The 27,105-nt window shown below is 44.1% G+C and overlaps 1 protein-coding gene across 33 annotated transcripts in view; it reads left to right on the top strand.

The window, feature by feature from the left end:
* DLG2 (discs large MAGUK scaffold protein 2) overlaps positions 1–27,105 on the top strand; it is an 874,668-nt gene that overhangs the window by 828,243 nt on the left and 19,320 nt on the right. For 26 of the 33 annotated variants that reach the window (XM_079973452.1, XM_079973437.1, XM_079973448.1 and 23 more), the window contains 2 exons: positions 1,341–1,416; positions 20,454–20,553. In XM_079973452.1, coding sequence (XP_079829578.1) covers positions 1,341–1,416; positions 20,454–20,553 — 176 coding nt within the window. Of the gene's footprint in view, positions 1–1,340; positions 1,417–20,453; positions 20,554–22,510; positions 22,557–27,105 lie in introns of all 33 variants that reach the window. The other 7 variants (XM_079973455.1, XM_079973454.1, XM_079973429.1 and 4 more) reach the window with 1 other exon arrangement.

Below are 27,105 nucleotides of genomic sequence, written 5' to 3'. Positions count from 1 at the left end.
TTTTCTCAGTAGGCACTGCTTTTTTCCCATTTAGGAGATTACACAGCCTCAAGTCTTCATTCCCTCTCAGTGCCCCCTTCCCTTCTAATACAGAGTTTCATCTGCAGATTGAAAATTAACAGTTTTTCCTGTGGCTCGAAGATCACACATCAAATATGAAAGTCGCATTTCATCCTTTTCCATGTGTAAATACTGCTTTTTTCATGGGGGGGGATCATTTATTCCAAAGTTCATCTGTATCTATAGTAACCTGAGCTTAGTGCATTGCAGCTGGCAGTGTGGTTTTTTTAAAAAAAAAACACACACCCTAGTAACATCGAAATAGAAGCATTTGTTTTATTGCTTGTTGGAGGGGATCATTTTCCTCTACAAAAATTAACCCATCGTGGTTTTAAATTTGTGCCCATGGATAAAAATAAATAAATAGCCAATATGCAAACCAAAACTCAACTCTCATTGGAAATCTGCACATCGCCGGATGTGCAAAATTATCAAGGGAAATGGGTTGCAGAAAATGTTTCTATTAGACAAAAAAAATATGCATATTTAAAGTCTATCTACAAAAACACTGTAAAATCTTTGAATGTTGAGGACATTGAAAAGGAAAGAAGGGGTTCTAGTGACTGAGTTAAATAAGAGCACAAAGGGAGGGATCAAGAATCAAAATGAACAAAGATTGAGCTTGCTGAACTAATTATTACATAGAATACAAGATCGGGAGGCGGGTGGAAGTAAGGAAAATAAGGTTTTGAAGGTTATAATTGGAAAGTGAGGGATTTTTTTTTTGTTTTTATATGTTAAAATCTCCTTTTTTCTCTTCTTTTTTTTTCTTGTCTATGTTTTCTTTTCTTTTGTAATGTTTGTGAAAATTTTTCTTTTTGTAATGTTTGTGAAAATTTGCTTTTTTGTTCTTTTTTGTGAAAAATGCAATAAAAATTATTTTAAAAAAAATATGCATATTAGGAATAATATGTACTAAAAAGATAAGCGGTTTTGCCAGGATTTCCTTTTTAAAAAATAACAAACAAATGGGGAAAATGGGGCTAACTGAACCTAAGACTTAAACTAAGAAAATGAGACAAACCAAAATGAACAGGATTATTCATATATAGATCTATATATATAGGTATAGGTTGTGCATCCTCTATGTTGGATAGAGGTGACTTAGGAATCTGCCATGCAGGTATGGCAATATTTTTCCTTTTTTATATGCAAATATTAAAGTGCCTTGAAGGTTCAAGATTTAAGTTCTCAGGTTGATGCAAGAATGACATGGTGTGATTTAAATAGGTTTTTTTGTTTGTTTTTTACCTATCTCTTCCTTCTCCCTCTCTTTCCAGGGTCGAAAGAAAAGAGAGAGCACGTTTAAAGACGGTGAAGTTTAACTCAAAACCTGGTGTGATCGATGCAAAAGGGGTATGTGAAAGTGAAACTAACCCTGCAGAGATTTAAGTCTTACAGCTATGCACACTTAGTAGAACATCTGAACAGCACGAAAGTTAAGCAAGAACAGGTCACACGATGAATAAAATGAGAGAGCGAAAGGGAAAGGGAAATGTTTAAACTATGAAGTTATTTTACAGTGAAAGAAAAGAGGTTTTTTTTAAAAAAAGAAACAAGAAAGTAATATTGCAACACAGAAAAGATGAAGAATTAACTATTTCTGTTTTAGGATCATACTAGGCCAAAAACACTTTGGTTGCTGTTCATTTTGGCACCAACAGCACGCTAGCTGCCTTGCACTGTTTTTTCTTAAATCGAGGATGGAGAAGTTGTGCTACTACAGATGCGGTTGGAGTCCAGCTCCCATCAGCCCCCTGCCAGTATGGCTTGTGGCAAGGGATGATGGGAGTTGCAGGTCAGAAACATCTGTGGGGCCACAGGTTCCCTGGCCCTGATTTAAAACATGCCTGTTCTGTGTTTTCCAGAATTACTCAACACAGCTTTCCCACACACAAAAATATACAAAATAGACATAAAAGAAAGCAACAATCAAAGTGCACCCATTAGAAATCCAGCGGTATTAGCTAACCACCAGCCAGAGGTCCTTGTAAAAGCTTTTTCCTAAACAGACAAGCTTTAAGTTTCAACTCCATGTTAAGCAGAGTTCTGTGATTCTCTCTTTTTGTTGCTGCCGTTGTTTCAGCCCTAGGAAGGCTGTGTCTGAGCAGAAAATAGGTGATTGTGGAAAGCAATTTCAGCACCTTGGTCAGCTGCCATGGCCCCTGTTGTTTAGAAAGGAACTACTCTGAATCCCCCCTTGGGACGCAGGTGGCGCTGTGGGTTAAAGCCTCAGTGCCTAGGACTTGCCAATCGAAAGGTCGGCGGTTCGAATCCCTGCGGCGGGGTGCGCTCCCGCTGCTCGGTCCCAGCGCCTGCCAACCTAGCAGTTCGAAAGCACCTCCGGGTGCAAGTAGATAAATAGGGACCGCTTACCAGCGGGAAGGTAAACGGCGTTTCCGTGTGCAGCTCTGGCTCGCCAGAGCAGCGATGTCACGCTGGCCACGTGACCCGGAAGTGTCTCCGGACAGCGCTGGCCCCTGGCCTCTTAAGTGAGATGGGCGCACAACCCCAGAGTCTGTCAAGACTGGCCCGTACGGGCAGGGGTACCTTTACCTTTACTCTGAATCCCCAGTAATTTTATCCTCTCTCTCTCTCTCTCTCTCTCTCTCCCTCCCTCCCTCCCTCCTGGCATCCCAAGCAATCTTTCTCTGCATCAAGCCACCATTTTAATTTCCCACAATGCCCCTGAAATAACATTGCTCTTTGTAATTGTGGGAGATTTAAATGGCGGATAGACCCAGCTCACCAGAGCCAGGTGAGCCTCTTAAGGCCCACTTACAAAGGAGGACACCTCTCAGAGGACACTTTACCTGGGCTTCCAGAAGAGGCTGCTTAAACTTCAGTTAGTTTCAGCTTTATAAATCTTCACCTCGCCCCATCCAGCAGCACTTTTACACTTGGAGTGTGGGGGGGGGGGGTACAGGAATGTAGACCCTGTTCCTACTCTACCCTCACAGGTGAAAAAAAGCAATTTGCAGAGAGTGATTCTGAACTGGAAAGCGACTGGAGAGGAAAGGTGTTAGGTCACAGAGGCTGGTCCATTAGGATGAATGGGACACTTCATATTTGCAGCCAGTCCTGGAGGGGGAACCTTAATCTCACTGTTGTCTTTGTAAAATTCAAAAGGGGACAAAATTAGAATTCGCTACCTGTGCCTGTCATTGACTGTGGCTTCACCAATCCTGCCCTATGAGTACCAGCCACCACTGCCTTTAAGGATCCCCTCTCTGCACACTTTTCTTCTGCCTCAACTTGCAACCTATTTAGGCTGCTCTGGGTTAAATAAATGCAGCTGAAAGAATCACATGTTTTTGAATAATGTGCCATTTCAGCTTTACTTAAGCACCTGAAAATGAAATGTAAAAAGACAGAAGCAAACCTCTTGGGAGAGGTCATTCCACAGAACTAGGATAAACATCAAGAAAGCACTCATCCCTAGATATGACAAGCTCATTCCCCAAATGGAAGCATTGCGAAGTGGGGCTCTCCGTCTTCTTAAATTGCAAATGTGTTTGGGCAGAGGCTCTCTCCAAGGCATTACAGTGCTTGTCCATGAAAGGCTTTAAAAGTACAAAGTGGCATCTTGAATTGGATATGGAATCTCACAAGCAGCCAGTGCAGTCAGTGCAAATTTGGTTTTGTATATCATTTCCCCCTGCTGTCTTCCACCAGCAGGCTGCAGCTTTCTGCACCAGCTACAGCTTCTGAACCGTCAAGGGCAGCTCCATGTAAACTACATTACAGAAGTCAGTCCATGGCTATAATAATAATAATAATAATTTATTATTTATACCCCTCCCATCTGGCTGGGCTTCCCCAGCCACTCTGGGCGGCTTCCAACCAAATATTAAAATACAGTAATACATCAAACATTAAAAGCTTCCCTAAACAGGGCTGCCTTCAGATGTCCTCTAAAAGTCTGGTAGTTGTTGTTCTCTTTGACATCTGGTGGGAGGGCATTCCACAGGGTGGGCGCCACTACCGAGAAGCCCTCTGCCTGGTTCCCTGTAATTTGGCTTCTCGCAGTGAAGGAACCGCCAGAAGGCCCTCGGTGCTGGACCTCAGTGTCCGGGTAGAACGATGGGGGTGGAGACACTCCTTCAGATATACTGAACCGAGGCCATTTCAGGCTTTAAAGGTCAGCACCAACACTTTGAATTGTGCTTGGAAACGTACTGGGAGCCAATGCAGGTCTTTCAAGACTTGAGAGGTCTTGGCAAGAAGGATACATAATTGAGTCAAGACTACTCAGTAAATTCTTAGAGGGCTTCTAGTCTGTTGGAGTGTAGCTTATTGTGTGCTCTAGGACAAGGGACATTCAAACATTGCATACATTGCTTCAAGGTGGTGAACTCATATGGACAAACTGACCTCTATGTGATGCTCAGTTGCACATGCCTGCATTTGCATGGAGGGCATAAGCCATAGCCATGCACAACCACAGCAATTTGATTTCTACAAAGGTATAGGCACTTTTCAGAGTCACTGTAGCCAATGTCACATATTACATCCTCTGTGTGATTGTCCCCCGGGGGACACTTGGAGTGCATTGTGTGGAGATGGCTGCGAACATGTGGCGCATCGTCACGCTTGCAACCTTCTTTTTATCAGCACATTCTGGCTACTTATCTGCTCATTGGGGACTGTGGTCTTATTTAAGCATAAAATAATAGAATCATAGAGTTGGAAGAGACCACAAGGGCCATCGAGTCCAACCCCCTGCCAAGCAGGAAACACCATCAGAGCACTCCTGACATATGGTTGTCAAGCCTCTGCTTAAAGACCTCCAAAGAAGGAGACTCCACCACACTCCTTGGCAGCAAATTCCACTGTCGAACAGCTCTTACTGTCAGGAAGTTCTTCCTACTGTTTAGGTGGAATCTTTTTTCTTGTAGTTTGGAACCATTGCTCCGTGTCCGCTTCTCTGGAGCAGCAGAAAACAACCTTTCTCCCTCCTCTATGTGACATCCTTTTATATATTTGAACATGGCTATCATATCACCCCTTAACCTCCTCTTCTCCAGGCTAAACATGCCCAGCTCCCTTAGCCATTCCTCATAAGGCATGCTGTTAAACCAGGTCCTTATCACCTCCCCCTGAAGGGCAAAATTTGTCAGGAGGGCATCATAGTGACATCACTTGATGCTGCACTTTGAAGCCCTCAACTGTTGGGACTTCGAAGCACAGCACAGGGCTGTTTGAAAACCCTTTTGCAAAGAGCCCCACACTGCTCTTTAAACCTCTGGTTCACACTGCTCTTTGAACTTCTTATTTGAACCCAGTGGCTTCAGGTGGTAGACAGGTGGATGTGGTTTGGGAGGACAAATGGCCATGTAGATGACTTGGTCCCACTAACAAGCCAACATTGGTCCACAAGTTTGAAGATCCCCACCTCTGCATTACACAATCAGAACCCAAACCTGCCCTCCCCTTTCAGTAAAAGTTTGTGTCGGCCAGGGATTGAACATAGCAGTATCTTGCAGTGGTATTTTATAGTTTACAAAATGATTATTCAAACATAATGCAAGACTGAAATAAATAAAATAGGAAATAAAACCAGAAGGGTTGTTGTTATACTGTTACTGTTGTGGCTGACTGTACAAAGTGGCCTCTTGCATCTAAATGTTATGTATCACCAAATAATGTAATAGTGGGCACTCACAACAAATTATTTCTGAAGAGGTTTATGCCCTTTGCATGATAAAATCCACTTCTCCCTATAGATTCTAACCTGGTCAAAGGGCCAGCACTGACCTAGAAAACCATATTTTCAATTCTGCAGAGAAGAAGGATTGGCATTTGTGTCACCTGCTAATATCTTAGGAAATAGCGTTTCCATGGACTTCAGTGCCTAACAACACTGTTCATTTATCTATAGTTGTTATTGAAAGGAAGCTACGTAGTGGGTGTAACATTCATTTGTATTTGTCTTGGGCCATTGCTCCAGAGTGGAGCAATGAAGGTTAATGTTACCTGTGAGGAGAGTGTGCAGTAGGGCAGATTGGCTAAAAAGGGTGTGTGGCCCCAGCAGAGTTTCAAGGGCCAGATCGAGAGGCCTGGAAGGTCTGTCCAGGAGAGGGCCTTCTCTCTCTTTTCCTCCCTCCCTCCCTCTCTTTCCATCTCTCCATCTCTCTGTGTGTATCAATAATGACTCTCCTGTGTTTGTTCTTTCGTGAAGTAAGTATATACTAGTGCAGAGATGGGGAGACTGCAGCCCTTCAAATGCTGCTGGACAACAGCTGCCTTTAGCCCCAACCAGTGTGGCCAGTGGTCAGGGGTGATGGGAACTGGAGTCCTGCAACATCAGGAGGGCCACAGGTCAGCTCCCCCCTGCCCTGTTGCATGTGTGGTTAAGTGTTCTTTAGATGGCTGGATGGCTCCCACTGTTGGAGAAGTTGACCTGATATGGTGATGCCCATTCATATGGCAACCTCCATCTTGGTCCCTTGCATCAGTGTCTGGAGAGTGGGCTGTTCCCTCAGTATGTAAAAGTTGGGCATCCCTGCTTTAACCTATATAACGGAACCCAGTTAAGGGATAAATAGCACAGAGGACATTAAACATCAAAATTCCATACTCTAGATGATCGTTCCAATCCCGCGGGCCTTTTTCTGGGCTTTAACAGGTACCTAATCTTCAGTCAAATGACATCTTAAATTCCCGTTTCTGGTATATAGTCAAAGCCAGAGGGAATAAATCGTTCAGATTGCTAATGATGCCTCACACAAAGAGTCTGGTGAGAATTTAATTACCCTTTAATTTCCTGCATCCTTCTTCTTACACCTCGCTACTAGAGGAATATCAATCTTATCGCTGCTAATTTCATCACTGGTTGTGACATTTCGGAAACGGCATCACAGGGGAACCGAGTCGCCCTTACCCTTTGCAAATCCCATATTGCCTCTTCATCGGCGATTCAACCTGTTTGCATATTGCAAAAGAGCATCTGCAGGCGACGTGCAGAACGTAACGTGTCAAAATCGTTGAATTACAAAATTGCAGAGTTGGACGCAACCCCATGGGACATCTAGACGAACCTGAAGCAGCGCAGGAAGCACAGCTAAAGAATCCCTGGCAGATGACTTAAAAACCTCCATTGAAGGAGAGCCCGCCACCTTCTGAGGGAGCCTGTTCCACTTTCAAAGAGCTCTTATGGTCAGAAAATTCTTCATAATTTTTAGCTGGAATTTGAATCCATTGGTTTGGGTCCTACTTTCTGGAGCAGCAGAAAACAAGCTTCCTACATATGACAGACCTTCAGATATTTGAAGATTGCTTTCTTATCACTTCTCAGTCTTCTCCAAGGCTGAACCTACCCAACTCCCTCGAACGTTCCTCATAAGGATTAGCTCCCAGAGACTGAGAACATGGCATGCAAGGGCAGTGACATGCAAGGAGGAAGGAGAGAGACTTGTTGCTTTGGACCAGGATATGATCTGAAGGTGGGACATGGGTGGCACTGTGGGTTAAACCACAGAGCCTAGGACTTGCCGATCAGAAGGTCGGTGGTTCAAATCCCCGCGACGGGGTGAGCTCCCGTTGCTCAGTCCCTGCTCCTGCCAACCTAGCAGTTCGAAAGCACGTCAAAGTGCAAGTAGATAAATAGGTACCGCTCTGGCGGGAAGGTAAATGGTGTTTCCGTGCGCTGCTCTGGTTCACCAGAAGTGGCTTAGTCATGCTGGCCACATGACCCGGAAGCTGTACGCCGGCTCCCTCAGCCAATAAAGCGAGATGATCGCCGCAACCCCAGAGTTGGTCACGACTGGACCCTAATGGTCAGGGGTCCCTTTACCTTTACTATGATCTGAAGGTACATGAGGCCAGAAACTTGCTGACTCTAAGCAGGTCTCAGGAAGGAGTTCAGAAGAGTTCAGAGAGGCATTTGGCACCCCAGAGAAGTTATTCGCCCCTGCTTGGCAGCGCTCCTTGCCTTTTTCTCAGAGGAGTTCCTAATCAGGCAGGATTCTGAAACCACACCAACTGCCCCAACAGCTGGATGGAAACAACATGCTCACTAGGCATAAAATGGGGGAAACTGAGCAGGTGGGGAAGAATAGAGGATTCTGGGAAATGGCACAGCTGGCTGTAATCCTGGACAAGAGTCTTACACACTGCAACACTTTGTTACAGGTCCCACTTGTTGAGCCCTGCTAATGAAATGCAAAACAAGAGAAGGAGGGAGGGATCTGTAGTTCTGCCTTCAGAAAATGTCATTGTTCATTCCTTTTGTCCTCTTCACCACTTTTTAAAAAAGATGTTCTCTTTCTTATGCACACTCTTCCCATGCTTCCCAATTTAACTATGTGCAAAACGTTCAAGAAATGTTTAAATGCTGGATGCTGTGAGAAAAGATTACCCCGCTCCCAGGTGACTTAAAAGCACAGATAATAATATCAATCCAATTAGATATTCCGGCCCCTAGATGATGATTTTTTTTTTTAAGGAAGGAGCAAGAAAGCCGAGAGCCAGCGGTATAAATAGCAGGTGTAATTTCATCAAGCAGGAAAGGAAACCTGAAATTATCACTTTGAAGCTACCTATTAAGCCTTTTAATTTGGCGTATTTAATAGCACCACACTTGTCTGATCATTTCAATTTCCACTTTCCTCATTATTGGTGCGCACGCAAGATTTCAATATCCAAACAAATAGGTAGTGTCTCCAGAGTAATATGACCCTTCCACAGATGTGGAAATAAAAATTATTTTAAAAGTGGAGGGGGACTTCATTGGAAATGGATGCTGCCTAGCGTATTTTGCTCACAAGGACTTAAAAGGAGCCGTGCTAGATCAGGTTAAAAGCCCATCTAATCCAGCATCTTGGGGCTAACCAGATGCCTGTGGGAAGCAAAAAAAGCAGGACCTGAGAACAACAGCAAGTGGTATTCAGAGGCACAATACCTCCGACCATGTAGCCAATGTAGAATGTAGCCACTGCAACGAGTAGCTTTGTGCTTCATGAATTTGACCCATCCTAGCAGAGACATCACCTTGCCATCAAAGGTCCATATAGTAAAAGCTATGGTTTTCCCAGTAGTGATGTATGGAAGTGAGAACTGGACCATAAAGAAGGCTGATCACAGAAGAAGAAGAAGAAGAAGAAGAAGAAGAAGAAGAAGAAGAAGAAGAAGAAGAAGGCTGATCACAGAAGAAGGCTGATCAAAGAAGGCTGATCAAAGAAGGACACTTATTAGGGATGATGTAGCAGAGACATCACCTTGCCAACAATAGTCCGTATAGTTAAAGCTATGGTTTCCCCCAGTAGTGATGTATGGAAGTGAGAGCTGGACCATGAAGAAGGCTGATCGCCAAATAATTGATGCTTTTGAATAGTGGTGCTGGAGGAGACTCTTGAGAGTCCCATGGACTGCAAGAAGATCAAACCTATCCATTCTGAAGGAAATCAGCCCTGAGTGCTCACTGGAAGGACAGATCCTGAAGCTGAGGCTCCAATACTTTGTCCACCTCATGAGAAGAGAAGACTCCCTGGGAAAGACCCTGATGTTGGGAAAGATGGAGGGCACAAGGAGAAGGGGATGACAGAGGACGAGATGGTTGGACAGTGTTCTCAGCATGAGTTTGACCAAACTGCGGGAGGCAGTGGAAGACAGGAGTGCCTGGTGTGCTCTGGTCCATGGGGTCACGAAGAGTCGGACATGACTAAACGACTAAACAACAACAACAGCTAGCAGCCATCACTACCTGCTGTGGTAGCAAACGCTGCAATTTAACTGTGAAGGAGCACGGCCTTTTGTCTGTCCCAATTCTCGCACAACTTCAGCTTTGCTGGATAACCCCGGCTCCTAGCAGTTTGAGAAGGAGCAAAACTCTTTTCTAGCTGCTTCATTTTATATGCACCTTATATCCTGCTTTCTCTTTCTTGCCTTCTCTCTAAACTAACAAGCCATCAGCACTTGTGAGCTTTCCAGCAGAGAGGAGTTTCTCCAACTACTCGGTCATTTTGGGCTGCCCTTTGCAGCTTTGTGACATCAGGCACGGTTCTCAATCTCCCAGCAACCTGCCCTTTGAACCTTGCATGCTCTCCTCTCCCTCCCGTCTTGTCCTTTTAAACCACCTCGGCTTGTCTCTATGCTCCGAACCTGCATCGCAAACCTTCATTCTGAGCCGATTTCATTATTCTCATCCTTTGCCAGCCCTAGCAACAATCTGTGTCTGCAATTCCAGCTGCACACCCTGCCACACTCAGGGAACCAACCTACTTGAATGAAAAGCACAAGTGTTTTTCCATTTCTGAAAACGTACATGATCCTAAAAGGATTGTTTCATTTATTAAAACTTTTGTGCTGCCGTTTACATGGAGTTTCAGGGCAATGTACAACAAATTTTGAAATGCAGTAATCAAGCATTAAAACTGCAATACAAATAAAATGCAGTTAATGACACACACACACACACACACACACACACACACACCACAACCAGCCCATGGGATTTAAGTGTCCACGAATGCCTGGGAGTGTAAATACATTTTTAATAAGCATTTCAGATTCAAGTTCACCCCTTCCAAGGAACTACTTCCATGCCATTTCAAAGTTGCATTTCATTCACAAAAGTCATTGCTTTCTTGAAGGGGGTGGTTCAGAATTATACAAGCTACTCTGCTAAAGCATAAAATATACTTAAAACTGAGAAAACATAAAAACACATATGCAGTGAAATGTGAGCAATTGCTTTATTTATTCGTCCCAGCAATTGTGATATTTAGGCTTAAACAACAGAGAGTGAGAAATGATAAACGCAATGCCAACAATCAAACACAGAGTTAAGTGCAGTGAAACCCCTATACATAACTGAACTAAAATTAAAATTGAATTGCTTTTAAATTGCCCAACGTTCCACCCAGCAATTATAGGAGTGACTTTCAGGTGTAATTCAGATAGGTAAAGGGACCCCTGACCATTAGGTCCAGTCGTGGCTGACTCTGGGGTTGCGGCGCTCATCTCGCTTTATTGGCTGAGGGAGCCGGCGTACAGCTTCCGGGTCATGTGGCCAGCATGACTAAGCCACTTCTGGCAAACCAGAGCAGCGCACGGAAACGCCGTTTACCTTCCCGATGGAGTGGTACCTATTTATCTACTTGGACTTTGACATGCTTTCGAACTGCTAGGTTGGCAGGAGCAGGGACCGAGCAACAGGAGCTCACCCCGCCAAGGGGATTCGAACCACCGACCTTCTGATTGGCAAGTCCTAGGCTCAGTGGTTTAAACCACAGTGCCACCAGCGTCCCTTGTAATTCAGATACTTTTGCATTAATTCAGTGAATTGGTTAACCCCAGTTTGTTCATTCTGAGCACCTTTCATGAGTGGCAACACGTTGATGCCTCCCTAGGCTCAGAGGAGAAGTGATTCCATGGAGAATGGTGCCACCACAGAAAAGGCTTCCCCTGCTAGCTGCTGCTAAATGAACCTCCATAGGTGGCAACACCCCCAAGAAGAGCATCATCGTGAAATCATAGAGACCGAGTAGGGCAGTAAGGGGGAAAGTGCTTTCCTCCTTCAGGTAACCTAGTCCCAAGCTGTTAAGGGTTTCATCGATTTGAACCAAAACCTTAAATCAGGCACCTTACTGGTACCTTACTGATTCTAAATTCGGTACCTTACTGGCAGCCAGTTCAACAACTTTAAGAGCTGTGTAATTAAGAGTTGGGAAGCAGGTGGCACTGTGGGTTAAACCACAGAGCCTAGGACTTGCCGATCAGAAGGTCGGCGGTTCCCCGCGATGGGGTGAGCTCCCGTTGCTTGGTCCCTGCTCCTGCCAACCTAGCAGTTCAAAAGCATGTCAAAGTGCAAGTAGATAAATAGGTACCGCTCTGGCGGGAAGGTAAACGGCATTTCCGTGCGCTGCTCTGGTTTGCCAGAAGTGGCTTAGTCATGCTGACCACATGACCCGGAAGCTGTACGCCAGCTCCCTCAGCCAATAAAGCAAGATGAGCGCCGCAACCCCAGAGTCGGCCACGACTGGACCTAATGGTCAGGGGTCCCCTTGCCTTTACCTTTAATTAAGAGTTGCATTTTACACTAGCTGCACCTTCTGGACCAGCGTTAAGGGCAGCCCCATGTAGAACACACTGCAGTAGTCCAGTCATGAGCTTACCAATGCATGAGTTGCAGTGGCAAGCCTATCCCTATCCAGGAATAGTTCCTAGCCAAAGAAAACGACTTAATCATTGCTCTAGTATTCTCACTTCCTTTTGTCTTACCTTTACCAGCAGTGCAATGAGTTTAGCATCATCTGAAGGCGAGGGGAAAGATTAATCCATCAACATTTTGCCCTTTAAGTCAAAGGGAGGACTTGAAAGGTGATGTTAGCAATTGCTAGGTTCTGTTCATCATTCAAGAACACCCTTCAGCAGTGAGCAATCCGGGCTTGATTGATGTCGTGCGCCCTTTCAGCTTCCAGGGAAGGCTGTATTTTGAAGGAAGCGTGACATCTGTAGGGTGGCAGACAGCGGGGAAATATACGAAAGCACTGTGGAAGAATGATGTGAGGAAATGACAAGAGACTTGTATTGCATCAATGGGGGGAGAGATTTGAAGCAGTTTTGAAATACATCAGATCCTACGGTCCTCCGGGTATTGTATGACTCCAGCTCTCATCATCCCAGCAAGCATAGCCAATGGTCAGGGTTGATGGAAGATATAGTCCAGTAATATCTGAACTGGTTCCCCATGCCTTTTATTGCAGGTCAAAGATCCCATTAAATCAGGCCTACAAATAGATCAATAGATACACACACACTACTGGATCCTAGTTCAGATAAGGGGACCATTTGTGCCTATACACACACACACACACACACACACACACACACACCAACCTAGCAGTTCGAAAACACGTCAAAGTGCAAGTAGATAAATAGGTACCACTTCAGCAGGAAGGTAAACGACGTTTCCGTGCGCTGCTCTGGTTCGCCAGAAGCGGCTTAGTCATGCTGGCCACATGACCCGGAAGCTGTACACCGGCTCCCTCGGCCAATAAAGCGAGATGAGCGCCGCAACCCCAGAGTCGGTCACAACTGGACATAATGGTCAGGAGTCCCTTTACCTTTATACCTGCACCTAATATAAGGAAACAGATCTCCAAATTTTAAAACGCCTTTCCCCAGCCAAATAATGTGCACAGAAGTGCATATATTATTGAAGATAACAAATGTGCATCATATTAGGGGAAATTACTAGCATATTTTTTTTTTTTACTATTAGTCAAAACTGCAAAACTGCAAAAATGTGTTTGATTGGAAGAAATCGGTACTAAAATGTGAACAGATTTTTATGAGGCTTAAAAAGTAATAATAATGAACCACACTGAACTGGAAAAATGAGAGAAACCAAGAAAACTGAAATTGACAAGTCTGTCCATCCCTTATGGTGTCTAATTGGGATTACTTCCTAGTCAATGTGTTTAGGATTACAAATGATTGGGACACAGACACACACCCCATATTTCAAGGCACACACAGCACTTTACACAACCCCGTGCAACCTGCTACATGCCCTCAGCCTGCCTGAACCCATTTCCTCGCAAATCCTAAAGCTGCAGCCATATTTGTTGCAACAGCCTTGAGTATTTGTCACGTGTGATTTGTTTGAGAGAATGTTCCCCGCCTTCTAAATTTAGTTGCTGCTTTAAAATAGGAGAAGAAGCATTTGCTAGCTAGCAGAGAATAATGGAAGTGTCAAATATTAGAGCGTGTAAGACTCCAAGCGGAATGCATAATATCTAAAGCAGCACAGAGGCTGGAATCAAACGAAGTAGGAATCTGCTCAAGCACGCGGGTCAGGTGTGGGTTGCTTCTGCGAAGCAGGCGGAGGCGCTGGCACTAAATTTTAAACCTCTTGGGATTTTTCTCCACCCCCTCTCCATGGTTTCCATCATTTGGGTTTAGCGATATTTTTTTCTCTCAGCAGCCCTTCCTACCATTTTTGTTCCACACATTGGAGTAAGTTGCTGGGAATCTCTGCTTTGTCAAGGACAAGCTGGTGTCAGGTCAGCCATCCTTCCTCACTTCCAGAAGGTATTTCCTTTCAAAATTATAGCTTGCTGTTTCACTCAGAAGTCTCACGATCTGCAGAAATGCCTTTTGCATGACCTGTTGTGACGGCTCAGCGAATTATTATTTTTATTTATTTTTTAGAAGGTTGAGCCATTGACTAGAAACAGAATCTGGAAATTTAAAACAGCAGATCTTCCTTCAGAAAGTCAAAATATGAACAGCTCCCAGGATGATCACAGTAGAGTCCAGCATAGCTGAACTACAAAGCCTTATTTAACTTCTTTTTGAAACCTACTCAAGTTCCAAACAGAGTTTAAGATAAATTCACATAGTAAAAGAATAAACAAACGTGTTTGTCAGGGGCTCAGGAGCAGAAGCACAGGGAAGAGGGGAGATGGAGAGCGAAGGGGAAGAATCTGAGGGCAGCGTAGGAGAAGATGACAGTGGCCCGAGAGATTCCATGAGCCTCTCCAGCGAATCGGAAGATTCACAGAAGGGGGCGCCGGTGGCCAGGGCAAGGGGGGTCCCAAGGGGGACGCTCCAGAAGCAAGGGCCCAGCGGGGACTCCCAGAGCAGCAGTTGGAGATCAGGACCAGCTTCCCCACCTGAGCATAGTGGGGGGGAAGAGTCCCAGGTATCGGGGGTAGCGTCTCCCCCAGCAGGGAGAGAAGAGGAGTCAGGGCTGACCACGCCTCCATCGGAGAGTCAGGCAACGGAGGGGAGGTCAGGTCCAGCTAGCATCCCAGAAGAGGGAAGCAGTGACAGAAGCAGTGTAACGGTCAGGAGGAAGGTCACTGGGTTGGCGCGAGAGCCAAGTTCAAAAGTACAGGCGCGCAGGGCAGCAGAGAACGAGGATTGGGAACCGGGTCCTAAAGCCCGCCGGAGGCAGGGGGAGGAGTCAGGCGACTCAGCGTCAGAAGAGTCCAGAAAGGGGAATGCCCCAGCGGACAGGAGGACCCAGAGGAGAAGAGAGCAGAGGAAGAGGTGGAGCAGGGCTAGAATCTTAAACTGGTGTCAGGGGGGAGGAGATTCAGACAGAACTTTGGCGGTCTAGGGTTTAAGACGTAGAGCTGCGCACTACGGCTTTGGAATGGAAACTGAACTTCAATAAAGACTTTTGTATATAACGACGACCTGGCGTTGGTCCTCTGTGAGCTGGGACCTTGGGCAGCTCTGACAGTGTTGTTCTTCAAACTCCATTTTTAAAGTTTTAAAAACTGTGTTGTGACCACCTATATGCACATGCACACTTCATTCGTTACTTCAGCAGAAATGCATCAGTTTGATAGATTGTACTGTATTCGATGCAGATTAATACCATCTTCTGAAAAGGACAGTCAGTTTATTCAGAGGTAATACCCAGTCTTTTCAAGGACCCAGCCTTTGTAAGTCTACTCACAGATAATTCTTACTGTTTTCAGTGAGGCTCCTTTCCAGATAAGTGAGCATAGGATTGCACTTAGCTTGGAATGACAACTAGATAAGGCATGTGCAAAGCGGTTTGAACCTACCAGTGGCGGGTAGTTCCAAGGGTGGAACTGAAACAACAGGGGAGTGTTATATGTATAACAACTGTTTGTTTTCTTCTCTGGATCAAGCTATGTTCGCAGCGCACATTGATTCATATGGGGGAGTATGTTACGATATGGATGCAATGCAGCTGCAAAGTGCTAGCTTGAAAAGTAAACATGTTGGGACTGCCGTGGGAATCAGGAGGGCAGTCTATTCACAGTGCGAAGCACCGGAATTAGCTCAGAGTGTAATATGAGCTCTTCCGTTTATTCCTATCCAGGAAGTGTTTTGTCTCTTGGCTGCTGGAGTTTGAAGAGAGCAGTCATGTTTTTGTAATGCTGCAGAGACAGAAATAAAGGCATGTAAATACGTTTCTGTCTATCTCTTTCCCCTGCCCGGGGGGCAGGAAAGAGGGGTGTGTTCTTCTCACGTTTGAGAAGAATCGCCGATCGAGACCTTGCCTGCATCTGCTGGGGAATGCAGCCAGGGAGGTCAACAGGGAATCAAGCCGGGTGCCTACGATTGTTGCCAGTTCCTCTGATAAAAGGCTTGATATTTACAACAAGTGCTACACAAACATTGTGTGGTGATTATGATAATAATGAAGATGATGGTGCCACTGCTTCGGTTTGAATGTCTGTCACAACACGAAAGCGATTAGATTCAGGAAGTCGACATTTTCAGTCACATAAAAGAAGATGAGGCAGTTTTGGAAAAGCTGAGTTTTCTGAACGTAAGGGGAAAGGACATACGTTGTCTTTTGTACCGCAAATTCATTTATGCCAACAAGTGGGGTAAAACCATGGAGTCATAGAGTTGCAAGGGGCCCCAAAAGTCATCAGGTCCAGTCTTTTCCTGGTGCAGGAATTCCACTGCTGTTGTTGTTGTTGTTTAGTTGTTTAGTCGTGTCCGATTCTTCGTGACCCCATGGACCAGAGCACACCAGGCACTCCTGTCTTCCACTGCCTCCCGCGGTTTGGTCAGACTCATGCTGGTATCTTCAAGAACACTATCCAACCATCTTGTCCTCTGTCATCCCCTTCTCCTTTTGCCCTCCATCTTTCCCAGCATCAGGGTCTTTTCCAGGGAGTCTTCTCTTCTCAGGAAGTAGCCAAAGTATTGGAGCCTCAGCTTCATGATCTGTCCTTCCAATGAGCACTCAGGGCTGATTTCCTTCAGAATGGAGAGGTTTGATCTTCTTGAAGTCCATGGGACTCTCAAGAGTCTCCTCCAGCACCACTATTCAAAAGCATCAATTATTTGGCGATCAGCCTTCTTCATGGTCCAGCTCTCACTTCCATACATCACTACTGGGGGAAACCATAGCTTTAACTATACGGACTATTGTTGGCAAGGTGATGTCTCTGCTACATCATCCCTAATAAGTGTCCATGCAACCTCTAATGATTAAAAATGTCTAATGAGGGCTTTGCTGTGCTTCCACAACTGGAGGCAGCAGTTGCTGGAAACCATAGGAAGAGAGAGGGCTCTGGTGCTTGAATTCTGCTTGCTGGTTTCCCACAGGCACTTGGTTGGCCGCTGTGAGAACAGGATGCTGGGTTAGAGGGGACATTGGTCTGATCCAGCGGTCTCTCCTTCTGTTCTTATGCCAACCAGATGTCTGTAGGAAACCCACAAGCAGGACTCACTCTAACTGTGCTTTTCAGTAACTGATGTCCAGAGGCATACTTCCTCTGACAGTAGTTCTCCCATGACATCCTTATACTCCATGAATTTTCAAATCCCCTTTTCAAGCCACCCAAACTGGTGGCCATCAATAACTTTTGTGGGAGCAGATTGTTAGATGGTTAGATAGCACTCTTGAGACCTTTCCTGGGGCCAGCACATGCAAGACCCTTGAGGACTGGGCCAGGATGCTACCAGGATGCTACCTGGGTTCCACCTGACTTTAATTTCCTGTTCAGACATAATGCCCAATCAGGACTTGAATATGTACCCCTTCTGTTCAGCACAGCAGGTCAGTACCTATGGTTACGAACTTGCAGAAACGAAGCGGTGTTATACTAGTAGGAGAATGTTGTTTTTTCTGGAAGCTTTGGCTGCTATTTTTAACAAGCCTATTTATATAGTTGTTTCCACCTATCACCAAGGTAGAGCTTCAGCTTTTGCAAAACCAAGGTGTTCCTGAATGGGGTTCTGTGAACAACATATAACACCTGCAAGCCTTGTTTCTCCAGTTCATTCAGACCTACATAGTTCTCACTTGACAACTGTGTTGGCCAGTGGGGACGTGCATGTGTGAATTGGGCCATCAGGTAGTGGAGCTGGTTCACATATTAGCTGGCTGGTAACTTCAGTTGTTCCTCCATGCTTACTCAAAATACATGGGGGCGGGAATAAGGGCTGTATCCAATGCTACTCCTACTCAAAGTAGGACCCATTGAAAGTCCAGAAAACAAACAAACAGTAAGTTTCCCTGGGAATATAATTCAACAACAGTATTAAATATAAATATAATATCTAAATAAGACAATACACAATGGAGGCCTAACATAAACAGGATATTTTTCAATGCTACTGTTTCCGAATTTGTTAGATAGATAATAATATACTCACAATAAATATAAATAAAAATACATGGGGTCAGTTGAAGGCACCTCTCTTCAGATGTCCTGCACAATGTGTGGACAGTTTGACCAGAACAATATCAGAATGTTTAGTACACATTTAGTGCATGTCAGGAGGAATGGCCGATCAGGAATTTAGTGGTATAGTTATGGTCTCAATGTCATTTTTTCATGACGTGTATATTGTGGTAAGATTGGACAGTCCATATACCTAGTAACTACCCTACCCATGTAAGCAGATGCCCACTGACAAACCATTATTAATGTGAGGAAAATCAAAATAAGTTGATGAACACACACACACACCTGTACAGGTGAAAATGCACTGGTCCTGTCTTCTCCCAAAGTTCATTTTTCTCCAGGTAGCAGACCACCATATTCTGCTTTTGCAGAGCTATTCAAGGGCTGCTTCATGTTACAATACCCATCTTTCCAGTTTCAGAAACTGAAAACAATAGTTGCTAGGTTAGAGTCTGAGTGTCAGAACCAGAGACTTACTGCCATTTTGCAAAAGTGTGTTCATGAACACTTCCACGGACTAAAAATCCAGGTGCAGCAATTACTGAGGGTTACATTTCAAAAGGCTCTCTGAAGGGCCTGTGGGCATTACATCTTAATCACCACTGGTACCTTCTGGTCTCAAAGAGGTATAGATAAACCAGGCATTTTCTGCACTGTCCTAAAATTAAGGTAACTTATAGATTAATTCCTTTTCATGTTTGGTCTTTGGGTTCTTGAGAGGTGCGGATAATATAGGTACAAATTTAAATGTGAAATGATATGATGAGTGTGATATAATGTCTCAGTAAATAATGGCATGCTCGTACAGTGATTCAACAATTTGTTTCCGCAAGTGAAATGATATATAGGCTGCCTATTTTAGACTTGTTGTCTTTGTATACTTGAAAGATGTCTGCAATATGCTGGAGACAGATATAAATATAGATGTAGATGATATAGATATATCCAGTATCCTAACAAAGATATCTCATCTTATGATGTTTAATTTGAAAGAAATGATCACTATGATAAAAAAATAACCTAGAAGCAAAAGAGGCACACATTTTTATTTCCATTAGATTCTATCCACCATTCAGCTGATGTTTGCATGCTCTGCCTACTCCTGCAACCAGTTTACTTTCGGAACCATTTATATTTATATTTCATCTGCCCTTCTTTTGTGTCTGCATGATTTGCATATTAATTTCTGCATGAGGCTCACATTATTTCAAATCCAGATATCTGTGGCGCTAAGAAGCCATTCATAGGTTTCCATGTATGTTATTTTTCCCCACCCTTTGTTTCCCGTTACTAAATTTCAAATATGCTTGGAATGTAAAAGTGGCATGAAACTTTTGTGACGCAAGCAAATACTTACAAATTTGGAGTCGTCCTCTAATTGGACACTTTGTACTTTTTCTAGCTTTGTCCAACCTTCAGGAATGGACAATACATTATCTTATCAGTCCTTAACCATACTGGATTCCAAATTGAAAGCCAAACCTTTATTTCAGTTGAAGTGAGAAAACTGGACGGGCACATCATGCAGAATATTTTTTCTTTTATTTGTATAAGTATTTAGTCTCGCTCAGTTTAAAAGAACCACAGTTGGTTAATTATGTGACTTTCAGCTGATTGATTAATTAATTGCTAGTTTCATCAATTTGAAAATGAGTAAAAACTATCATTATGAAGGAACCACTCTATCTTCAGATTTTTACTTATATTATTATTAGTAACAACTACTGCTACTACAAAAACAACAATGTAGTACTATGAAACAACTGCACTGAAAAATACTATAGAGTAATATTATTTAATATAATTATATTGTTGTAATAGGAGGCGCAAGGATCATTTCAGAAAGGGAAGATAGATGCCTAGTTTTAAATGGTTCTTGCCATTTGCAGGGCCTATATATAGGGGGGGGTGTTTGTATACTGCCCAAACAGTTCATCAATTTTAACAAATGTTAATTTGTAGCACAAAGTTTGCTTCATAAGGCAGACTTAACCAATTAATAATCAAATAATCAATAGCCAGCCATCAATAATCAAACCAATTTTGCGTTTATCTTTTTTGTTTTTTTTTTCTTTAAGCACCAAATCTTCAGGGTGGTGGTTTCTTTTTTTAACCGCTTTGCTTTACCCCAAAAGAAAATTGAACAGAGTCACTGCAGTTGTTTTTCCACTTTTACAAACTAGTTGTTTTGTCAGCATGAGTGTGACAACAATTAGACGTCCTTGTTTTTGCCCCCATGCCTTTTCTCCTTCACAGTCATTCAATGACAGGCGTAAAAAGAACTTCATCTTTTCACGAAAATTCCCATTCTACAAGAACAAGGAGCTGAGTGAGCAGGAAACGAGTGACCCGGAACGTAAGTAAAACGCTTAGAGGAGACGATGTCACGGTGCAGGAGATGCGCATGACACTGGTACCCTACACTCTGAGCACACCGACACACCTAGGCAAACAAACGTCAGGGTCAGGACAGGTGAGGAGGCATTACTACTGTGACCAATGCAAGATGGCAGTCTGGATTCCTTTCTCCTTTTGAATATCCAAAGCTACCACCACTGGTTGGATAATTCTTCTCTGCTGCTTAATTTAAAGGTTGCGTCCCAGCCATATTCACACTTGCTTAAATTGCCCAGCTTCAATTTTTTGCTAAGGAGAAAGCAACAAGTGCTCAGACATTGCTTTTGATTTTTTGCTTCCTTCTGGTGGACTTGGAACCACCTATGTTTCTAGCCGGCTCACTGGTTTTAAACTCCGAATGACTCGTATAAGAAACAATGAAATGGGCTTAGGCCCTTATCTCATGCATCTTCTCTGCGTGTTTTATGGTGCTTTTAATATTCTATTGGGAGACGCCCAGAGTGGCTGGGGAAACCCAGCTAGATGGGCATGTGATTGAGATCTATGAGTGCCACCTCGAGTGATTAAGCAGAAGTGGGAAATCAGAAGTGCCAATCAATAACTAAGGAATCTAAAATCATTCAGCAGAAATCAGGAAATCTGTGCCAAACTGAATATGACAATGAGGGGAACTCTTAATACCTTTTAATTCTTTTCTTTTCTTTTCTTTTTAAAGACTAGTTTGATCCTCAACCACTTTTGGTTGCCTAAATGGATCCTTATGTACAAATTAAAACATTTTAGTGTTGTTTTGCCAAATGGAGTTCTATATTTTAAATGAATGCATAAAAAGCCAGATGTTGGTGCTGAAGAGTAAGCTGGGACAAGATAGTAAATTTTAAAATCCCATTCTTAGATTAGATTAGATTAGATTAGATTAGGAGAGGTGGAAGCTGTGCATTTTTAAAGAAAATTTGCTGCAGTTACTTTTTTGTGTCTCCTAACATTTGCAACAATGGACTCGTTCACGTGACACTGTAAACCAAACTATGGTTTAGCAAGTCATCACAAGCTTTCTTTGCTCCATCAAGATCCTCCTTGCTTCAATACTGCACTGAGCTAAGCCAGGGTTTGGCTCCTAGTTAAACTGCTCCATCCTCACTAATTGCCAACCGTAGCCAAGAATAAACCTTGAGTTAGAACAAACTTGGACTTGGCGCAGAACAACACGGCAGTAAAAAGAACTGGGGAAGAGCATGGGCTTGCCAAACCATCGTTCGACATGTCGTGTCATGTGAACCAAGTCAGAATTCTGAATGATGTGCCAAAGCATCTTACACTCTGTTTTTTTAAATCGGCAAAGGGATTTGTGTCGTCTGGCTTGCATACTGAGTCTGTAGGCCAATTCATATGTTTCCAACATGCGCCACTCATAGTTTAAAACCAATGAGCCGCCCAGAACCACTGGTGCTCCTGAAGTCCGGCCATGTGGCCCAGAACACAAGGACCATGGTGCTGGTCTTCCAGCATCACTCGCTGACTGCTTGCCTGGTTTGCCAGCCAATCTTCATCTGAGCTACTTTTCTACATCAGGGACGGGGATACAATGGCTTTCCAGATGTTGCTAGACTCCATCTCCTGTCAGCTCCAGCCTGCATGGCCAGTGATGAGGGATGACAGGACTTGTGCAACAGAAACACTTGGAGAGTCGTGGGTTCCTCATCCCTTGTCCTACAGTTTCCTTAAGAACCCGTACGCTTTCTTCCTTTCACCGAAATAGATTGCCTTACCATATGGCTTCCTCAGGCCCTTTGAATTTGAGGGCAGGAGTCATTTGCCAAAAGCGCAGGAATCCAGACTGTGTGATCTGCATGGTCAGTCATGGTAGTATCCATTTCAACACCACTGACTTCTTCCTTCCTCTTCTGCGGCTGTTCTTTTCTTTCATTGCTCTCTCTGGGGAAACTCCCGTGCAGGACATCCCCGGATTAGGTGACGACGGTTATGGAACAAAGACTCTGAGTAAGTTCCCAGGAATGGTCACTGTCACCCCAGTCTTTTCTTTCTTTCTTTCTTTTAAATAAATTTGGTTTCCTTTTTAGTTTGGCTTTTGTTCTTTCCCCAAGGACCTCCCACCCCTGGCATGCACAAGATTAGATTTTATTTTTATTTTGTTTTAATTTCGTTCCCCAGCTTTGAATGCACTGGGTGAAATAAGTTTCCATTGTTTTGTTTTGTTTTCGTTCTGCATGATAATATTAATAGCATACAGCATATGAAACAGGTATGTCTAATTCTGTAAATAACACTTTTTTTGGTTTACAAATAATGCACCATTGATCCTTTCCTGACAGGTTTTGGGGATTTTACACCAGTCGTTTTTAACCCCTCCCTCCCCCCCCCCCCACTGGGTTCCTACAGCTGTCTCAAAGATGATCTGGTCAGGGTTGATCTCAAGGGTCACTGCCATCTGACAACAGCTGATGCATCTGCTCCTCAGGAAGGTCAAGTAGTACTGCCTGGCCATGAAAATAGGAGATATGGGGCACCCTCTCCTCCATACAACATTGCCTGGTGCAAGGTTGGGTGCTGTGGCCCTCCAGATGTTGCTCCTATCAGCCCTGACCACTGACCATGGTCTTTGAGGCTGACTGGAGCTGAAATCCAACAACATCTGGAGTGCTTCAGGTTCTTTGGCCTAGAGAGAGAAGAGGGGCAGCTAAGTGAGCGGAGGCCACAGTTTCTCCTTACCACCATCACTCACCCGCTCGTGTCGGGGGAGAACATCTCTGCTAGACCAAGTCAAAGGCCCATCTAGTCCAACATCTCACAGTGGCCAACCAGAAGCCCATGTGAAGCCCACATGGGAGACCTGAGTGCAGCAGTATTCTTCTCACTTGAGATTCCCAGCATTTGGTATCCAGAGGGTGTGTGGAGAAGGATGGGGGAGCCACTATGGGCGTGTTGCCAAGCGCCACCCAATCATGGATTTGCTCTGGCTTGGACCTCACTTGCCATCTTCCCTTCCCCTGCAATGTGCAGACACGGGAGAGTATGGGGTGTGTTGTATGGTATAGTCATCCTGTGATGACGGTGAAGGCCCAAAAAGCTGAGCAGCAGCCAGATGAACTGGGAGCATGCTCCAGAGCCCGCTGCAAAACAATGTTCCTCTGTGATGGATGCTCAGAGGTCTTCTCAATATGGAAAAGCTTCCCAGAACTTAGAATGGTTGGAAAACCACTGCTTTAGACCAGTCTTTCCCAACCTGATCACTCTTCAGATATTGTTGGACTACAGCTCCCATCCCTGACCATTGGCCATGCTAGCTGTGGATGATGGACATTGTAGTCCAACAGCATCTAGTAGAGACTAGGTTGGGGAAGACAGTTTTAGACAGCCTCCACGTAGAACTCATACCAATACCCAGAATGCACTTCATGCTTAATCTTCCTAGATTGCATCTCAAAACACAGCAAAGGTTTGTTTCTGAATGTTCCACTTTATCCCCACCCTTTTTTTGTTAACTTGTCAGTTTGTAGCCTTAATGCTTTGCTTTCATTGCAAGAAACCAGGAGAGCTGGGGGTGGCTATCCGAATCTGTAATCCTAGGGAATTGCCTGAGGCTGCAAACACCTCCCTGGTGAGAGTAGACAGTACCATTTTGACTGCGTAAGGACTAGCACCCACCCTTAAACATTGCCAATCGCGGAAATTATAGTTTTAAGAGTAGGTATCCTAGAAAAACACAACCTCAGGTCCAAACTAGACAGGACACCACTCGCACAGTGAGCTATTGTGTGAATGGTGATTTTAAAATAAATTTAAATAAAGTACCTATTAACACCAGGCAGGGGCCTTCTTCGTTCTGCTTTTCCTTTTTTTAATTGTCTTCAGAAAATTATACAAACAGCAAAACGAAGAAGTCTAAATTAACATTGCCTTCTACCAATAAGAAATAATAATAACTATTACAATAATGAAAATACTAACAATACATTTACTTCCCCTTTTAAATTTCTATTCTGGTTACAATATATTACTATTCTATAAGAATCTATTATATCCTTTGCTGTTCCATATATTATTTTATTTCCCGAATTCAACCTAACCCTCCCCTCCTTCCCCCTGCTTCCCTTCACCTGTGTGAGATCTTCCCGTCATAAGATTTTTTTTCTAGTTGCTTTAATAAGATAGAATAACATGGAAACTGTTAAATTATAATTACTTCTTTTGTTCTTGCACGCTTTTGATGCCTACTAAAAACCATTTTCTTTCAGCAAGTCTGCCCAGACGTGCAATTTTGTTACGTATACTTGCTTACATTGGCTTGTTTTTAAAGTCTCCTGGTTTTTATGGTTATTTTGGGGATACAGTCGTACCATGGAAGTTGAACGGAATCCATTCCGGAAGTCCGTTTGACTTCCAAAACGTTTGAAAACCAAATCACAGCATCTCATTGGCTGCAGCAAGCTCCTGCAGCCAATCAGAAGCCACGGAATCCCCCTTGGACATTCGGGTTCCAATAGAACATTTGCAAACCGGAACAATCCCTTCCAGGTTTGCGGCAGTTCGGGAGCCAAAACATCCAATTTCCAGGGAGTCCGGGATCCAAGGTACAACTGCATATACTTTATACTCCTACTTTTTATACCCTTTCCATTTTACAGTATTTTATATAAACTGCGTAGAGCTTTTAAATAAAAATTAACAAGTATCTAAATTTTGTTAAATGAATCATGAATAAATCAAATTAAATTAAATCAATTGGAAGTGCGGGAGGAGCTATCTGGGTAGGGATCCTGGTGGCGGGAGGGGTGTGGAGTTGGGGACTTTAACTGCTCCCCTCACAGACACACTGATCCAGATAGGATATTTCAATTAACTATATGCATGGGGAAAGGCTCCCATTCAGTTCCTGTGTGGCCCTCAACCTTATGGTGAATACGTAAGAGAAAACGATAGAGATTGGAATGGATTTCTTAAAACTCTAGTAAGAAACCATTGAGGATTTTCCTGCCTGCCCCTGCATCACTCTTAACCTTGCAACGACCTCACTTGATATGCATAATGGCTGCCTACTTTCTATGGAGTTTTCCAAATCTTTTTTCCTGATGCACATGTTCATGCAGGAAAAAGCAAAAACTCCAGCGCTGCCTTCATTGCCCACTGCTACGAATGCGCTTTTCATTACAGGAATGTATGCTTGTGTGCACAACTTGATGCAACCCTTGGGGTTTCCTTTGTTGCTGAGGATCTTCCTGAACATCAGTTAACCCCACCTGATGCTCGACTTTACCTGTGAAAGGAGGGGCGCATTATCTCTTGTGGAGCTGAGAGGTTCGGTTGCTGAGCAAAGGGCATTTCTCGCTGATAGACCAACTCCTGCCACCCTCCAAATTTCAGTAATTTAGAGAGGAATTAGCAAGAATCAGCAGGAGAGTACATGAAAGCTGGGCAAAATATAGATGGGCTCTCTCGCTTTTTATTCCTGAATGGATATTCTTTCTGTGAATGCAGTGTGGGGTGAAAACCGCATTCCTCATACAGTCCTCTAAGAATAAAAAAATCCATTGGATTTTGTAAAGGAGGATTGGGGAGCCTTTTTCAAACTATGGGATGTGTGCCCTTCAGGGAAACCTTCCCGGTGTGGGCGGGGCCAGAGGCAAAGGTGGGTGGAGCAATTGATGCAAATTTTGCCTTAGGCTAGTTTCTACACACATACACACGCCACCTCTGTGTCAAGCAAGAGGCATGATCAGAGTTCAAGAATACCTTCGAGACAGGCAAAAACACTCAGGTGGTGAAGCAGAACCAGTGAAGGGTGTTGCCTAGGGCAGACAGAGAGACTTGGAGGCTATATTAGACCTCCAGATCTGATACTTCTCACCAGGGTTTAAAGCCTTGTGTGTAGCAACAGTCATTCCCAATGGAAGGTCAGATATTCTATCCAAAGCCCACCTCATGGCCTCAGAAGACTTCTTCCCAATTTATAAGGACCACCTTATATGCTGAATCTGGGGAAGACCCATCTAATTCAGCCTTCGCTTTCCAGAAGCTGCTGACCAAGCACTTCCTCTTTAATTCCAAGGCTACAAGGCTGTCTCCCAGGGGTCCTATTTCACTGGCGGAACAAATGCATTGCATGCTGATTAGCCACAGGTTCAAGCCCAGGCTTCTCCAGTGGGGGGGGGGAGGGAATCGTAGGCAGCAGGCTAACAAAAAAGACCCTGGAGAATCGCTGCCATTTTGGAGCAGTCAGTACTGGGCTTGAAATGACTAATGGTCTGGGCTTAGACTAATTTATTTGCAGACTGTGATTTATTTGCAGAGCATTTCAAAGGGGGAAGGGGAATCCAAGGTGGAGGGGAAACCAAATCCAACCAGCATGAGTTACAAAGGGGTTGAGGCAGGGATGGGGAGCCTGTGGTTCTCCAGATGTTGTAATTCTACAACTCCCAAACCCCTGGCCATTGGAGGGCTGGAGGGCTGCAGGTTCCTTGTCACTGGATTAAGGCTCCTTTCTCATCATTGCTACTTTAGCACTGCCTCCCAACACTGCTTTTCCAAAGAG

This window comes from Podarcis cretensis (assembly GCF_951804945.1).
Source record: "Podarcis cretensis genome assembly, chromosome: 4".
Lineage (NCBI taxonomy): Eukaryota > Metazoa > Chordata > Lepidosauria > Squamata > Lacertidae > Podarcis > Podarcis cretensis.
Note: the sequence above shows the minus strand (reverse complement) of the source record. Positions and strands in the feature narration are given on the sequence as shown.